Source organism: Pelophylax lessonae, assembly GCF_965119305.1.
Source record: "Pelophylax lessonae genome assembly, chromosome: 5".
NCBI lineage: Eukaryota > Metazoa > Chordata > Amphibia > Anura > Ranidae > Pelophylax > Pelophylax lessonae.
The window spans coordinates 560,737,908-560,756,704 of NC_138772.1; the positions used below are offsets into that span (position 1 = coordinate 560,737,908).

General features: G+C 50.6%; 1 protein-coding gene across 1 annotated transcript; it reads right to left on the reverse strand.

Annotated features, from left to right (window-relative positions):
* Positions 1-5,599: 5,599 nt before the first annotated feature.
* Positions 5,600-6,273, reverse strand: LOC309556616 (thiosulfate sulfurtransferase-like; the record flags this gene model as incomplete). The annotated part of the gene is made up of 1 exon (XM_082259050.1): positions 5,600-6,273. Exon 1 carries the CDS (start codon positions 6,248-6,250, stop codon positions 5,600-5,602), a length of 651 nt encoding a protein of 216 aa, XP_082115176.1. The 5' UTR covers positions 6,251-6,273.
* Positions 6,274-18,797: the final 12,524 nt, after the last annotated feature.

Consider the following 18,797-nt stretch of genomic DNA (forward strand, 5'->3'; position numbering starts at 1 on the left):
CATTGATAGGTGGCACTGATGGGCACTGGTAGGTGACACTGATAGGTGGCACTGATGGGCACTGGTAGGTGACACTGTTAGGTGGCACTGGTAGGCATTGATAGATGGCACTGATGGGCACTGGTAGGTGGCACTGGTAGGCATTGATTGATGGCACTGATGGGCACTGGTAGGTGACACTGATAGGCGGAACTGATAGGTGGCACTGATAGGTGGCACTGATGGGCACTAGTAGGTGGCACTGGTAGGCATTGATAGGTGGCACTGGTAAGTGGCACTGGTGGGCACTGCTTAGCAGCAGTGGGTTCGGAGTGTGTGGGACCGATGTCCCGTTTACTTCTATAGAGATTGTTCTGTATATTTTACAGATTGTGCTGAGGTTTATATGTGTCTGTGGGACTGTGAGCCTGAGCTTTGTTTAACTATGCCCCATAAGCCCCTTCCATTTGCAATCTGGCCACACCCATTGTTCGCCGCAGCTCGCTAAAGCGTGCCACACTACTTCTCTCCTTTCTTTTTGTCACCAGGGGCCCCTGGGGCATGGAGCGACCTTTGCAGTTCTCCCCTCCCCCCATCCCAACAGGGGGATTGTGTGTGGTTGGAGCAAGTGATCAGTGCAGCGGGTGGGGAAAAACTGCAACCAAACTTTTGTGGCTCTCACTGTAGAAGCTGAAAGTTAACCTCTCCGTCTCTAACTGCTGCAATGAGAGCCACAAAAGATTGGTTCCAGTTATTTCCCTTTGTGTGGGTGTGGCTTGTGTGTGGGTGGAGACACAGGGGGCCCCATGATCTCCTGTTTCCCGGGGGCCCCATGAGTTGTCAGTCCGCCCCTGGTGATAAGTTCTTTGATCTATTGACCCTGAAATAAAAATGCAGCAAGCTCAATTCACAGTCCTGAATGTCTTAACCCCTGATGGGGTAGTCCTTACCTTGCTTGGCTACACAGCAGATCTGGATCATTTCCTTGCTACCAGTGCACCTTATTAGGGTCAAGATGTCTGTTTGTTTTACATTCTGTATTTATTATTGTCTGTCACTATCAATGTTGGTGATTGGTGGAGATGGTTATTTGTTATTGCAACAATGTGTCTCTTCTTCTAGTCTCAATCAATAAATTATTTTACTGGTTACATTACTTGGATCTCAGTGGTTGCAGCGCTTCATTGCTTGTGCAATTCTGGGATGAGGCTTCCTTCTGGGATGACAGCCATGCAGACCAGTTTGATGCAGTGTGTGGCGTATGGTCTGAGCACTGACAGGCTGACCCCTCCCCCACCCCTTCAACCTCTGCAGCAATGCTGGCAGCACTCATACGTCTGTTTCCAAAGACAACCTCTGGATATGACGCTGAGCACGGCACTCACCTTCTTTGGTGGACCATGGCGAGGCCTGTTCTGAGTGGAACCTGTCCTGTTATACCGCTGTATGGTCTTGGCCACTGTGCTGCCGCTCAGTTTCAGGGTCTTGGCAATCTTCTTATAGCCTAGGCCATCTTTATGTAGAGCAACGATTCTTTTTATTTCAGATCCTCAGAGAGTTTTTTGCCATGAGGTGCCATGTAGAACTTCCAGTGACCAGTATGAGAGAGTGAGAGCGATAACACCAAATTTAACACACCTGCTCCCCATTCACACCTGAGACCTTGTAACACTAACGAGTCACATGACACCGGGGAGGGAAAATGGCTAATTGGCTCCAATTTGGTCATTGTCACTTAGGGGTGTACTCACTTTTGTTGCCAGCGGTTTAGACATTAATGGCTGTGTGTTGAGTTATTTTGAGGGGACAGTAAATTTACACTGTTATACAAGCTGTACACTCACTACTTTACATTGTAGCAAAGTCTAATTTCTTCAGTGTTGTCACATGAAAAGATAGAATAAAATATTTACAGAAATCTGAGGGGTGTACTTACTTTTGTGAGATATTGTATATATCACAGAGATATTCCTCTTCACAGGCAGGACTAGGACACCCCCCGGGCATGTTACAGAAATTGGACATTTTTATGTCCCACTTTAAGCATTTAAAAAAAACATTCCTCCTGGCTGATTGTAACAAAAACATTTCTTACATTAGGCATGTTCCCCAGGACAACGAGTTCTGTAAACCCGCTGTGCCCATTATGAGTGGTTCCCTCCATCCCTGTGCTGAGTTCCTGGGTCTGTACACCTGCTGTGCCCATTATGAGGGGTTCCCACCATCCCTGTGCTGAGTTCCTGGGTCTGTACACCCGCTGTGCCCATTATGAGGGGTTCCCACCATCCCTGTGCTGAGTTCCTGGGTCTGTACACCCGCTGTGCCCATTATGAGGGGTTCCCACCATCCCTGTGCTGAGTTCCCGGGTCTGTACACCTGCTGTGCCCATTATGAGGGGTTCCCACCATCCCTGTGCTGAGTTCCTGGGTCTGTACACCTGCTGTGCCCATTATGAGGGGTTCCCACCATCCCTGTGCTGAGTTCCTGGGTCTATACACCCGCTGTGCCCATTATGAGGAGTTCCCACCATCCCTGTGCTGAGTTCCTGGGTCTGTACACCCGCTGTGCCCATTATGAGGGGTTCCCACCATCCCTGTGCTGAGTTCCCGGGTCTGTACACCTGCTGTGCCCATTATGAGGGGTTCCCACCATCCCTGTGCTGAGTTCCCGGGTCTGTACACCTGCTGTGCCCATTATGAGGGGTTCCCACCATCCCTGTGCTGAGTTCCTGGGTCTGTACACCTGCTGTGCCCATTATGAGGGGTTCCCACCATCCCTGTGCTGAGTTCCCGGGTCTGTACACCTGCTGTGCCCATTATGAGGGGTTCCCACCATCCCTGTGCTGAGTTCCCGGGTCTGTACACCTGCTGTGCCCATTATGAGGGGTTCCCACCATCCCTGTGCTGAGTTCCTGGGTCTGTACACCTGCTGTGCCCATTATGAGGGGTTCCCACCATCCCTGTGCTGAGTTCCCGGGTCTGTACACCTGCAGTGCCCATTAACATATTTACAAAATAATTGAATATAACTATACAAAACAAGAACATAATAAATAAAACAAACTGCGCACAGCGTAAACCCTAGGAGAGAGCCAGACTAAGGAACATCACCGTCACCATGCATGGAGCCTTTTATCAAAAATATATTTTATCTACTCCACTCTGTTCTCCTAAGCACCCCCTCATTCTCATCCATTGTGTCCCCCCCTTACTCTACTCTGTTCTTTTCTCCTCAGCCCCCCCCCCTCACTCTACTCCACTCTGTTCTCCTAAGCACCCCCTCTTTCTCATCCATTGTGTCCCCCCCCCTTACTCTACTATGCTCTGTATTGTGCTCCTCAGCCCCCCTACCCCCCCCCTCACTCTACTCCACTCTGTTCTCCTAAGACCTCCTCATTCTCATCCATTGTGCCCCCCCCCCTTACTCTACTTTGCTCTGTTCTGTTCTCCTCAGCCCCCCCCCCTCACTCTTTTCCACACTGTTCTCCTAAGCACCCCCTCATTCTGCTCCATTCTGTTCTCCTCAGCCCTCCTCACTCTACTCTGCTCCGATATCCCCAGCCTTCCCTCTCTCTATTCCACTCTTTTCTTTTCAGCCCTTCCCTCCTCCGTTCTCCTTGGCCCTGCTCCGCTCTGTTCTCCTTAGTCAGTCCTCCTTCACCCTCTTCCACTCTGTTATCCCCATCCCTGCTCTGCTCTATTCCACTCTATTCTGCCTGGCTCTGCTCCACTCTGTTCTATCTGCCCTGATCATTGGCTTCTTTCCTGGTTATCTGAGTCCACTACATGACTTGACCTTTGGCTAAATTTATGGTCATCCAAGTCCGCTATGTGCCCTGACCCTTGGCTTTATTCCTGCTTATCTGAGTCCACCACATGCCCTGACCCTTGGCTTTGTTCCTGCTTATCTGAGTCCACTACATGCCCTGACCCTTGGCTTCATTCCAGGTTATCTGAGTCTACTACATGCCCTGACCTTTGGCTAAATTTATGGTCATCCAAGTCCGCTATGTGCCCTGACCCTTGGCTTCATTCCTGGACACCCAAGTCCACTATGTGCCCTGACCCTTGGCTTCATTCCTGGTCACCCAAGTCCACTATGCGCCCTGACCCTTGGCTTTATTCCTGCCTATCTGAGTACACCACATGTCCAGACCCTTGGCTTCATTCCAGGTTATCTGAGTCTACTACATGCCCTGACCCTTGGCTTTATTCCTGCTCATCCAAGTCAGCTATGCGCCCTGACCCTTGGCTTTATTCCTGCTTATCTGAGTCCACCACATGCCCTGACCCTTGGCTTCATTTCTGTTTATCTGAGTCCACTACATGCCCTGACCCTTGGCTTCATTCCTGGTCATTTAAGTCCGCTATGGATCCTGACCCTTGGCTTCATTCCTGGTTATCTGAGTTCACTATTGGCCCTGATCCTTGGCTTTATTCCTGCTTATCTGAGTCCACTACATGCCCTGACCCTAGGCTTCATTCCTGGTAATTAAAGTCCACTATGCGTCCTGACCCTTGGCTTCATTCCTGATTATCTGGGTCCAGCACATGCCCTTGACTCTTGGCTTCATTCTTGCTTATCTGAGTCCACCACATGCCCTGACCCTTGGCTTCATTCCTGGTTATCTGAGTCCACCACATGCCCTTACCCTTGGCTTCATTCCTGCTTATCTGAGTTCACTACTGGCCCTGATCCTTGGCTTTATTCCTGGTTATCGGAGTCCACTACCTGCCCTGACCCTTCGCTTCATTCCTGGTCATCCAAGTCCACTACCTGTCCTTACCCTCAGCTTTATTGCTAGTTATCTGAGTCCACTACCTGTCCTTACCCTCGGCTTTATTGCTAGTTATCGGAGTCCACTACATGGCCTGAGGCTTGGCTTTATTTCTGGTTATCCGAGCCCACTACATGCCCTGACCATTGGCTTCATTCCTGGGTTATTCATATCCGCTTTCATCCTTGACCATTAGCTTCATTCCTGGTTATCCAAGTCTACTACCTGCCCTGACCCTTGGATTAATTCCTGGTGATCCAATTCGGCTATCTGCCCTGACCCTTGGATTCACTCCTGGTCATCTATGTGCCCCATTTGCCCTGACACTTGGCTTAATTCCTGGTTATCCAAGTCCACTACCTGTTCTGACCCTTGTCTTCATACCTGGTTATTCAAGTCCACTATCTGCCATGAACCTTGGCTTGATTCCTTGTTATCTGTCAGACCAGGCTAACTTTTGACCTGTACTTTCCCTATTGTGTCTACAACCAGCTCCATCCTCTGTGTACCTTCCTGCTCCAGATCTGCATCCTGGTACCTTCATGTTTCCGAGTCCCTGGTCTCGAGTAGGGTAAACATGGAGGTCGCAACTTTGGGTTAACATGCAGCGAAGCCTATCTCTGCCATTAGGAGCTCTGGTGATTACCAGCTGTTCCTTAGATTCAGTGCCTTGGGAAATCCTGCATCACCTGCCCTCAAGAGAGACCATCCTCTCCCAGAGTCCTCCAGCATGGTCCTAAATCTAAAGTCTGATCTGCCCCATGGTGTCCTGTTCTACAGTAAACAAAACTTCTCTTCGGTACAACTACCATCTCTCTTGGGAATCCTTATTATACCAAAGCCTTATGGCATAGTCATGGTGCCACTCAAAGCCCCACCCCCCCCCAACAATGAGATCTTCTCTGACCCCCTCTCACCTTCTCCTGGTTTTGGCTCAGGGCCCCGGAACCTAGCCTCCCCTCGGGCATCCACCAGCTGGAACGTTTTGCTGCTCAGGTTCTCCTGAATGTCTTCAAAGGTCTTCAGTAGAGAACGGTTCAGCGTGGCGTTGAACTTCTCTGGCTTCGCCGCCACGGCTTCGGATGTCACGGGCAGATTGCGCTTCTCCCAGTTCACCAATCCACCATCCAGCACTGACACGTTGCTGTGACCAAAGACGCGGAACATCCACCAAAGTCGGGGGGCGTACAGCATGCCCATGTTATCGCAGTCATAGATCACCACATGGCTCTGGTTGTTGATGCCAAGACTGCCAACATAATCAGCGAAGCGTGTCTGGCTGGGCAGCATCATCTCGTAGGGCGACACCTCATCCTTACATTGCTCCATGTCGAAGAACGAAGCGCCTGGGATGTGCTTCTCCATGAACTCCTTCCTGGCATCCTTCCCGCCGGGCGCGTACCATGTGCAGTCCAGCACCTGCAGCGCTGGAGCCTTTTTGGTTTTCAGAGCTCCGGAGAGCCACCCAGCAGTGACCAATGCCCGGCTCACCATGGCTACAACACAGCTGGGGCCCCCATGGCACAGGCATTGTTATAAGGAGGAGGAATTTGGGGCTGGTCCATGTCCTGCTGTTAATAATTCTCTTGTCACATCTTGGCAGCTGATAATGAGAATCTAATGATTGTCACCTTTGTGTCACTGAAGATAATCAGCCACCTAACCGGTAAATGGAGTTATTGCCTCATTAGCCGGTCACAGGGGCCAATGTTCTGCCAATAATGACGCAGGAAAGTCGTCTCCGGTAAATGATAATGTTCTGTTCTTTTTTGTTCTCCCGGGGTGTCGGATGTCTTTAGATTTTATCATGATTTGAACCATTTTTCCTCCCGTGAATCTGAACATTGAACCTTAAGGAGGCCACTCACACTGAAGACATAGAACCCTGAGGAGGCCACTCACACTGAAAACAGAACCCTAAGGAGACCACTCACACTGAAGACATAGAACCCCAAGGGGGCCACTCACACTGAAAACATAGAACCCCAAGGGGGCCACTCACACTGAAGGCATAGAACCCTAGGGGGGCCACTCACACTGAAGACATAGAACTCTAGGGGGGCCACTCACACTGAAAACATAGAACCCTAAGGGAGCCACTCACACTGAAAACATAGAACCCTAAGGGGGCCACTCACACTGAAAACATAGAACCCTAAGGGAGCCACTCACACAGAAGACATAGAACCCTGAGGAGGCCACTCACACTGAAAACATAGAACCCTAAGGGGGCCACTCACACTGAAAACATAGAACCCTAAGGAGGCCACTCACACTGAAAACATAGAACCCTAAGGGGGCCACTCACACTGAAAACATAGAACCCCAAGGGGGCCACTCACACTGAAAACATAGAACCCTAAGGGAGCCACTCACACAGAAGACATAGAACCCTGAGGAGGCCACTCACACTGAAAACATAGAACCCTAAGGGGGCCACTCACACTGAAAACATAGAACCCTAAGGAGGCCACTCACACTGAAAACATAGAACCCTAAGGGGGCCACTCACACTGAAAACATAGAACCCCAAGGGGGCCACTCACACTGAAAACATAGAACCCTGAGGAGGCCACTCACACTGAAAACATAGAACCCCAAGGGGGCCACTCACACTGAAAACATAGAACCCCAAGGAGGCCACTCACACCGAAGACATAGAACCCTGAGGAGGCCACTCACACTGAAAACATAGAACCCTAGGGGGCCACTCACACTGAAAATATAGAACCCCAAGGGGGCCACTCACACTGAAAACATAGAACCCTGAGGAGTCCACTCACACTGAAGACATAGAACCCTGAGGGGGTCACTCACACTGAAAACATAGAACCCTAAGGGGGCCACTCACACTGAAGACATAGAACCCTAGGGGGGCCACTTACACTGATAACATAGAACCCTGAGGGGGTCACTCACACTGAAGACATAGAACCCAGAGGGGGCCACTCACACTGAAAATATAGAACCTCAAGGGGGCCACTCACACTGAAAACATAGAACCCTAAGGGGGCCACTCACACTGAAGACATAGAACCCTGAAGAGGCCACTCACACTGAAAACATAGAACCCTGAGGGCCACTCACACTGAAAACATAGAACCCTAGAGGGCCACTCACACTGAAAACATAGAACCCTGAGGGGGTCACTCACACTGAAAACATAGAACCCTAAGGGGGCCACTCACACTGAAGACATAGAACCCTAGGGGGGCCACTCACACTGAAAGCATAGAACCCTGAGGGGGTCACTCACACTGAAAACATAGAACCCTAAGGGGGCCACTCACACTGAAGACATAGAACCCTGAGGGGGTCACTCACACTGAAAACATAGAACCCTAAGGGGGCCACTCACACTGAAGACATAGAACCCTAGGGGGGCCACTCACACTGAAAACATAGAACCCTGAGGGGGTCACTCACACTGAAGACATAGAACCCTGAGGGGGTCACTCACACTGAAGACATAGAACCCTGAGGGGGTCACTCACACTGAAGACATAGAACCCTAGGGGGGCCACTCACACTGAAAACATAGAACCCTGAGGGGGTCACTCACACTGAAGACATAGAACCCTGAGGGGGCCACTCACACTGAAGACATAGAACTCTAGGGGGCCACTCACATTGAAGACATAGAACCCTGAGGAGGCCACTCACACTGAAGACATAGAACCCTGAGGGGGCCACTCACACTGAAATAATAGAACCCTAAGGAGGCCACTCACACTGAAGACATAGAACCCTGAGGAGGCCACTCACACTGAAAACATAGAACACTAAGGAGGCCACTCACATTGAAGACATAGAACCCTAAGGGGGCCACTCACATTGAAGACATTAAACCCTAAGGAGGCCACTCACACTGAAATAATAGAACCCTAAGGAGGCCACTCACACCAAAGACATAGAACCCTAAGGGGGCCACTCACACTGAAGACATAGAACCCTGAGGGGGTCACTCACACTGAAGACATAGAACCCTGAGGGGGTCACTCACACTGAAGACATAGAACCCTAGGGGGGCCACTCACACTGAAAACATAGAACCCTGAGGGGGTCACTCACACTGAAGACATAGAACCCTGAGGGGGCCACTCACACTGAAGACATAGAACTCTAGGGGGCCACTCACATTGAAGACATAGAACCCTGAGGAGGCCACTCACACTGAAGACATAGAACCCTGAGGGGGCCACTCACACTGAAATAATAGAACCCTAAGGAGGCCACTCACACTGAAGACATAGAACCCTGAGGAGGCCACTCACACTGAAAACATAGAACACTAAGGAGGCCACTCACTTGGAAGACATAGAACCCTAAGGGGGCCACTCACATTGAAGACATTAAACCCTAAGGAGGCCACTCACACTGAAATAATAGAACCCTAAGGAGGCCACTCACACCAAAGACATAGAACCCTAAGGGGGGCACTCACACTGAAGACATAGAACCCTAAGGGGGGCACTCACATCGAAGACATAGAACCCTAAGGGGGCCACTCACACTGAAGACATAGAAACCTGAGGAGGCCGCTCACACTGAAGACATAGAACCCTAAGGGGGCCACTCACACTGAAGACATAGAACCCTAAGGAGGCCACTCACACTGAAAACATAGAACCCTAAGGGGGCCACTCACACTGATAACATAGAACCCTGAGGGGGTCACTCACACTGAAGACATAGAACCCAGAGGGGGCCACTCACACTGAAAATATAGAACCTCAAGGGGGCCACTCACACTGAAAACATAGAACCCTAAGGGGGCCACTCACACTGAAGACATAGAACCCTGAAGAGGCCACTCACACTGAAAACATAGAACCCTAGAGGGCCACTCACACTGAAAACATAGAACCCTGAGGGGGTCACTCACACTGAAAACATAGAACCCTAAGGGGGCCCCTCACACTGAAGACATAGAACCCTGGGAGGCCACTCACATTGAAGACATAGAACCCTAAGGGGGGCCACTCACACTGAAGACATAGAACCCTGAGGGGGCCACTCACACTGAAGACATAGAACCCTGAGGAGGCCACTCACACTGAAGACATAGAACCCTGAGGAGGTCACTCACACTGAAAACATAGAACCCTAAGGAGGCCACGCACCCCGAAGACATAGAACTCTAGGGGGCCACTCACATTGAAGACATAGAACCCTGAGGAGGCCACTCACACTGAAATAATAGAACCCTAAGGAGGCCACTCACACTGAAGACATAGAGCCCTAAGGAGGCCACTCACACTGAAGACATAGAACCCTAAGGGGGCCACTCACACTGAAGACATAGAGCCCTAAGGAGGCCACTCACACTGAAAACATAGAACCCTAAGGGGGCCACTCACACTGAAGACATAGAACCCTAAGGAGGGCCACTCACACTGAAGACATAGAACCCTAAGGGGGCCACTCACACTGAAGACATAGAACCCTAAGGAGGCCACTCACATTGAAGACATAAAACCCTAAGGAGGCCACTCACACTGAAGACATAGAACCCTGAGGAGGCCACTCACACCAAAGACATAGAACCCTAAGGGGGCCTCTCACACTGAAGACATAGAACCCTAAGGAGGCCACTCACATTGACGACATAAAACCCTAAGGAGGCCACTCACACTGAAGACATAGAACCCTGAGGAGGCCACTCACACTGAAAACATAGAACCCTAAGGGGGCCACTCACACTGAAGACATATAACCCTAAGGAGGCCACTCACACCAAAGACATAGAACCCTGAGGAGGCCACTCACACTGAAGACATAGAACCCTAAGGAGGCCACTCACACCAAAGACATAGAACCCTGAGGAGGCCACTCACACTGAAGACATAGAACCCTAAGGAGGCCACTCACACTGAAGACATAGAACCCTAAGGAGGCCACTCACATTGAAGACATAAAACCCTAAGGAGGCCACTCACACTGAAGACATAGAACCCTAAGGAGGCCACTCACATTGAAGACATAAAACCCTAAAGGAGGCCACTTACACTGAAGACATAGAACCCTAAGGAGGCCACTCACACTAAAGACATAGAACCCTAAGGGGGCCACTCACACTGAAGACATAGAACCCTAAGGAGGCCACTCACATTGAAGACATAGAACCCTAAGGAGGCCACTCACACTGAAGACATAGAACCCTGAGGAGGCCACTCACACTGAAGACATAGAACCCTAAGGGGGCCACTCACACTGAAGACATAGAACCCTAAGGAGGCCACTCACATTGAAGACATAAAACCCTAAGGAGGCCACTCACACTGAAGACATAGAACCCTAAGGAGGCCACTCACACCAAAAACATAGAACCCTAAGGGGGCCACTCACACTGAAGACATAGAACCCTAAGGGGGCCACTCACACTGAAGATATAGAACCCTAAGGGGGGCACTCACATTGAAGACATAGAACCCTAAGGAGGCCACTCACACTGAAGACATAGAACCCTAAGGAGGCCACTCACATTGAAGACATAAAACCCTAAGGAGGCCACTCACACAGAAGACATAGAACCCTAAGGAGGCCACTCACATTGAAGACATAAAACCCTAAGGAGGCCACTCACACCAAAGACATAGAACCCTAAGGAGGCCACTCACACCAAAGACATAGAACCCTAAGGGGGCCACTCACACTGAAGACATAGAACCCTAAGGAGGCCACTCACATTGAAGACATAAAACCCTAAGGAGGCCACTCACACTGAAGACATAGAACCCTAAGGAGGCCACTCACACCAAAGACATAGAACCCTAAGGGGGCCACTCACACTGAAGACATAGAACCCTAAGGGGGCCACTCACACTGAAGACATAGAACCCTGAGGAGGCCACTCACACCAAAGACATAGAACCCTAAGGAGGCCAATCACATTGAAGACGTAAAACCCTAAGGAGGCCACTCACACTGAAGACATAGAACCCTAAGGAGGCCACTCACACCAAAGACATAGAACCCTAAGGGGGCCACTCACACTGAAGACATAGAACCCTAAGGGGGCCACTCACACTGAAGACATAGAACCCTAAGGGGGCCACTCACACTGAAGACATAGAACCCTGAGGAGGCCGCTCACACTGAAGACATAGAACCCTAAGGGGGGCCACTCACACTGAAGACATAGAACCCTGAGGGGGCCACTCACACTGAAGACATAAAACCCTAAGGGGGCCACTCACACTGAAGACACAGAACCCTAAGGGGGCCACTCACACTGAAGACACAGAACCCTAAGGGGGCCCCTCACACTGAAGACATAGAACCCTGGGAGGCCACTCACATTGAAGACATATAACCCTAAGGGGGGCCACTCACACTGAAGACATAGAACCCTGAGGGGGCCACTCACACTGAAGACATAGAACCCTAAGGAGGCCACTCACACTGAAAACATAGAACCCTAAGGGGGCCACTCACACTGAAGACATAGAACCCTAAGGAGGGCCACTCACACTGAAGACATAGAACCCTAAGGGGGCCACTCACACTGAAGACATAGAACCCTAAGGAGGCCACTCACACTGAAGACATAGAACCCTAAGGAGGCCACTCACATTGAAGACATAAAACCCTAAGGAGGCCACTCACACTGAAGACATAGAACCCTAAGGAGGCCACTCACACTAAAGACATAGAACCCTAAGGGGGCCACTCACACTGAAGACATAGAACCCTAAGGAGGCCACTCACATTGACGACATAAAACCCTAAGGAGGCCACTCACACTGAAGACATAGAACCCTAAGGAGGCCACTCACACTGAAAACATAGAACCCTAAGGAGGCCACTCACACTGAAGACATAGAACCCTAAGGAGGCCACTCACACCAAAGACATAGAACCCTAAGGGGGCCACTCACACTGGAGACATAGAACCCTAAGGGGGCCACTCACACTGAAGATATAGAACCCTAAGGGGGGCACTCACATTGAAGACATAGAACCCTGAGGAGGCCACTCACACTGAAGACATAGAACCCTAAGGAGGCCACTCACACTGAAGACATAGAACCCTAAGGAGGCCACTCACATTGAAGACATAAAACCCTAAGGAGGCCACTCACACTGAAGACATAGAACCCTAAGGAGGCCACTCACATTGAAGACATAAAACCCTAAAGGAGGCCACTTACACTGAAGACATAGAACCCTAAGGAGGCCACTCACACTAAAGACATAGAACCCTAAGGGGGCCACTCACACTGAAGACATAGAACCCTAAGGAGGCCACTCACATTGAAGACATAAAACCCTAAGGAGGCCACTCACACTGAAGACATAGAACCCTGAGGAGGCCACTCACACCACTGAAGACATAGAACCCTAAGGGGGCCACTCACACTGAAGACATAGAACCCTAAGGAGGCCACTCACATTGAAGACATAAAACCCTAAGGAGGCCACTCACACCGAAGACATAGAACCCTAAGGAGGCCACTCACACCAAAAACATAGAACCCTAAGGGGGCCACTCACACTGAAGACATAGAACCCTAAGGGGGCCACTCACACTGAAGATATAGAACCCTAAGGGGGGCACTCACATTGAAGACATAGAACCCTAAGGAGGCCACTCACACTGAAGACATAGAACCCTAAGGAGGCCACTCACATTGAAGACATAAAACCCTAAGGAGGCCACTCACACAGAAGACATAGAACCCTAAGGAGGCCACTCACATTGAAGACATAAAACCCTAAGGAGGCCACTCACACCAAAGACATAGAACCCTAAGGAGGCCACTCACACCAAAGACATAGAACCCTAAGGGGGCCACTCACACTGAAGACATAGAACCCTAAGGAGGCCACTCACATTGAAGACATAAAACCCTAAGGAGGCCACTCACACTGAAGACATAGAACCCTAAGGAGGCCACTCACACCAAAGACATAGAACCCTAAGGGGGCCACTCACACTGAAGACATAGAACCCTAAGGGGGCCACTCACACTGAAGACATAGAACCCTGAGGAGGCCACTCACACCAAAGACATAGAACCCTAAGGAGGCCAATCACATTGAAGACGTAAAACCCTAAGGAGGCCACTCACACTGAAAACATAGAACCCTAAGGAGGCCACTCACACTGAAGACATAGAACCCTAAGGGGGCCACTCACACTGAAGACATAGAACCCTGAGGAGGCCACTCACACAGAAGACATAGAACCCTAAGGAGGCCACTCACATTGAAGACATAAAACCCTAAGGAGGCCACTCACACCAAAGACATAGAACCCTAAGGAGGCCACTCACACTGAAGACATAGAACCCTAAGGAGGCCACTCACACCAAAGACATAGAACCCTAAGGGGGCCACTCACATTGAAGACATAAAACCCTAAGGAGGCCACTCACACTGAAGACATAGAACCCTAAGGAGGCCACTCACATTGAAGACATAAAACCCTAAGGAGGCCACTCACACTGAAGACATAGAACCCTAAGGAGGCCACTCACACCAAAGACATAGAACCCTAAGGGGGCCACTCACACTGAAGACATAGAACCCTAAGGGGGCCACTCACACTGAAGACATAGAACCCTAAGGGGGCCACTCACACTGAAGACATAGAACCCTGAGGAGGCCGCTCACACTGAAGACATAAAACCCTAAGGGGGGCCACTCACACTGAAGACATAGAACCCTAAGGGGGGCCACTCACACTGAAGACATAGAACCCTAAGGGGGGCCACTCACACTGAAGACATAGAACCCTGAGGGGGCCACTCACACTGAAGACATAGAACCCTAAGGGGGCCACTCACACTGAAGACACAGAACCCTAAGGGGGCCACTCACACTGAAGACATAGAACCCTGGGAGGCCACTCACACTGAAGACATAGAACCCTAAGGGGGCCACTCACACTGAAGACATAGAACCCTAAGGGGGCCACTCACACTGAAGACACAGAACCCTAAGGGGGCCACTCACACTGAAGACATAGAACCCTGGGAGGCCACTCACACTGAAGACATAGAACCCTAAGGGGGCCACTCACACTGAAGACATAGAACCCTGAGGAGGCCACTCACACTGAAGACATAGAACCCTAAGGGGGCCACTCACACTGAAGACATAGAACCCTAAGGGGGGCACTCACATTGAAGACATAGAACCCTGGGAGGCCACTCACAGTGAAGAATTCCGCCAGGGCACATGTCCATTGCCGAGACAAGGGCAAATAGAGCAGCCCAGGAGGAACATACCAAATTGTACCCCCCCCCCCCCAAGATGTATGAATATGTGTCAGCAAAAATCACCCCCCCCCCCACAAAAAAATATTTAGCACTGATCTGCATGCTCCCTCCAAAGCGTAAATCCTCCCTTCCTCCAAACCAACCCCCCCCCCTGCTAAAATCCCCCTCCTTTCCTTTCCCTTTAAATTTCCTATCTAAGAACAAATCCCCCTAAGCTCAAATCCTCTCTCCCCATATGCCCCCAGTATGAACCTCCCCCCCCCCCCCTCCAAAAAAAAATTTCCCCTCCTAGCACAAATCCTCTTTTCTAGCAAAACCCCCCTAAATCCCCCTTCCCCTTGTATTTCCTCTCCGAGAACATCCCCCCCCCCCTCCAGCTCACATCCTCTCTCTCCCCATAAGCCCCTCCCTAAAAAAAAGAAAAACTTCCCCACCCTAGCACAAATCCACTACCCCTCGAATTTCCCCTCCAAGCACATATCCTCTCCCCCCCCCCACTATAAATCCCCCTCCCCAGCTGAAATCCTCTCTCTCCCTCTATATGTCCCCACCCCAAAACAAAACTTCACCCTCTTAGCACAAATTTTCTTTCCATTGAATCTCCTCTCTAAGCTCAAATCCTTTCTCCCTATATGCCTCCAGTACAAATCCCCCCCCCAAAAAAAATGTTCCCATCCTAGCACAAATCCTCTTTTTAGAACCCCCCGCCCCCCAAATCCCCCTACCCCTTGTATTTCCTCTCCGAAAACACGCCCCCCCCCCCCAGCTCACATCCTCTCTCTCCCCATAATCCCCTCCTTAAAAAAAAAAAAAACTTCCCCATCCTAGCACAAATCCACTACCCATTGAATTTCCCCTATGATCACATATCCCCCCCCCCCACTATAAATGTCCCCCAACTCAAATACTCTCTCCCTATATGCCCCCAGCACAAATACCCCCCAAAAAAACTCCCCCCTCCTGGCACAAATCCACTAACCCTCGAATTTCCCCTCCAAGCACATATCCTCTTCCCCCCACCTATAAATCCCCCTCCCCAGCTGAAATCCTCTCACTCCCCCTATTTGTCCCCACCTAAAAACAAAACTTCACCCTCTTAGCACAAATTCTCTTTCCCTCGAATTTCCTCTCCAAGAACAAATCCCCCCAAGCTCAAATCCTTTCTCTCTATATGCCCCCAGTACAAATCCCCCCCCCCCCCAAATCCCCCTACCCCTCGTATTTCCTCTCCGAGAATAAATCCCCCCTCTTCAGCTCACATCCTCTCTCTCCCCATAAGCCCCCCCTAAAAAAAAACATCCCCAGCCTAGCACAAATCCACTACCCACTGAAATTCCCCTACGATCACATATCCCCCCCCCCCCAACTCTAAATATCCCCCAACTCAAATCCTCTCTCCCTATATGACCCTAGCACAATTTCCCCTCCCCCCAAATAAACTCCCCCCTCCTTGCACAAACCCACTACCCCTCTAATTTCCTTTTCAAGCACATATCCTCTCCCACCCCACCTCCCCCCCCCCCACTATAAATCCCCCCACCCTAAATCCTCTCCCCATATGCCCCAAGTACAAATCCCCCCCCCAAAAAAAACTTTCCCATCCTAGCACAAATCCTCTTTTCTAGAACCCTCCACCCCCCCAAATCCCCCTACCCCTTGTATTTTCTCTCCGAAAAGAAATCCTTCCCCCTCCAGCTCACATCCTCTCTCTCCCCATAAGCCCCTCCCTAAAAAAAAACAAAAAAACTTCCCCATCCTAGCACAAATCCACTACCCATTGAATTTCCCCTACGATCACATATCCTCCCCCCCTCAAATTCTCTCTCCCTGTATGCCCCCAGCACAAACCCCCCCCCAAAAAAAAACTCACCCTCCTTGCACAAACTCACTTCCCCTCGAATTTCCCCTCCAAGCTCATATCCTCCCCATCCCCACCCTAAATACTCTCTACCCATATGCCCCTAGTACAAACCCCCCCCCCCCCCCTCCCCAGAAAAACTCCCCCCTCCTAGCACAAATCCTCAAATTTCCCCTCCAAGCACATATCCTATCCCTCCCACTATAACCCCCCCCAGCTGAAATCCTCTCTCTCCCCTTATGCCCACATCCCCAAAAAAACAAAACTTCCCCCTCTTAGCACAAATCCTCTTCCCCTCGAATTTCCTCTCCAAGAACAAATCCCCCAAGCTCAAATCCTCTCTCCCCATTTGCCCCCAGTACAAATCCCCCCCCCAAAAAAAACCTTTCCCATCCTAGCACAAATCCCCCCCCCCCACACCCAAATCCCCCTACCCTTCGTATTTCCTCTCCGAGAACAAATCCCCACCCCCTCCAGCTCACATCCTCTTTCTCCCCATAAGCCCCTCCCTCAAAAATAACTTCACAAACCTAGCACAAATCCACTACCCATTGAATTTCCCCTAGGATCACATATCCACCCCCCCCCCCCCACACTCTAAATATCCCCCAACTCAAATCTTCTCTCCCTATATGCCCCAAGCACAAATCCCCCCCCCCCAACAAAAAACAAACTTTCCCCACCAAGCACAGATCTTCTCCCCTCCCCCTCACTCTAAATCTCCACCAAGCTCAAATCCTCTCCCTCCCCATATGCCCCCAGCACAAATCCTCCCTCAAAAAACTTCCCCCTTCTAGCACAAATCCTCCACACCTCAAATTTCCTATCCAAGAACAACCCCCCCCCCCCCTCCAGCTCAAATCATCTCTCTTCCCATATGCCCCAATCGCAAATTCCCTCCCTAATATAAAAAAAACTTCCCCCTCCTAGCACAAATCCACTACCCTTCAAATTTCCTCTGAAAGCATAAATCCGCTCCCCCCAATCTAAATCCCCACCCAGCTCAAATCCTCTCCCCCCCATTTGCCCCCCGCACAAATCCCCCACCCCCCCAAAAAAAACAACAACTTTATCTTCCTAGCACAAATCCTCTTCCCCTCAAGTTACCCCTCCTAGCACAAATCCTCTCCCTCCGTTCTGAATTCCCCCAAGCTCAAATCCTCTCTCCCCCCCCCCCCCATACGCCCCCAGCACAAATCCCCCCCCCAAAAAAAAAAAAAACCCTTCTGGCACAAATGCACTATCCCTCGAATTTCCACTGCAAGCACAAATACTCTCCCCCCACTCTAAATCCCCACCCAGCTCAAATCCTCTCTCCCCCCACATACACCCCCAGCACAAATCCCCCCCCCCCTTTCTAGCACAAATCCTCTACCCCTCGAATTTCCCCTCCTAGCACAAATCTTCTTCCCCTCTATCTAAATCCCCCAAGCTCAAATCCTCTCTCACCCCACAATATGCCCCCAGCACAAATTCCCCCCTCCTGGCATAAATGCAATATCCCTCGAATTTCCCCTGCAAGCACAAATCCTCTTCCCCCAATCTAAATCCCCACCCAGATCAAACCCTCTCTACTCCCCCCATATGCCCCCAGCACAAATCCTCCCCAAAAAAGCTCCCCCTCCTTGCACAAATCCACTACCCCTCAAAATTCCCCTCTAAGCACAAATCCTCTCCCCCCCACTCTAAATCCCCACCCAGCTCAAATTCTCTTTTTCCCCCATATCCCTAGCACAAATACTCCCCCTTAAATTTCCTCTCCAAGAACAAATCCCCCCTCCCCCCCAAACTCAAATCCTCTCCATCACTGTATGCCCCCAGCACAAATTCCCCCCTACCAAAAAAACTTCCCCCTCCCAGCACAAATCCTTTACCCCACAAATTACCCCCCCTAGCAAAAATCCTCTCCTCCCACTCTAACCCCCCTCAAAAAAATGTCCCCCAGCACAAATCTACT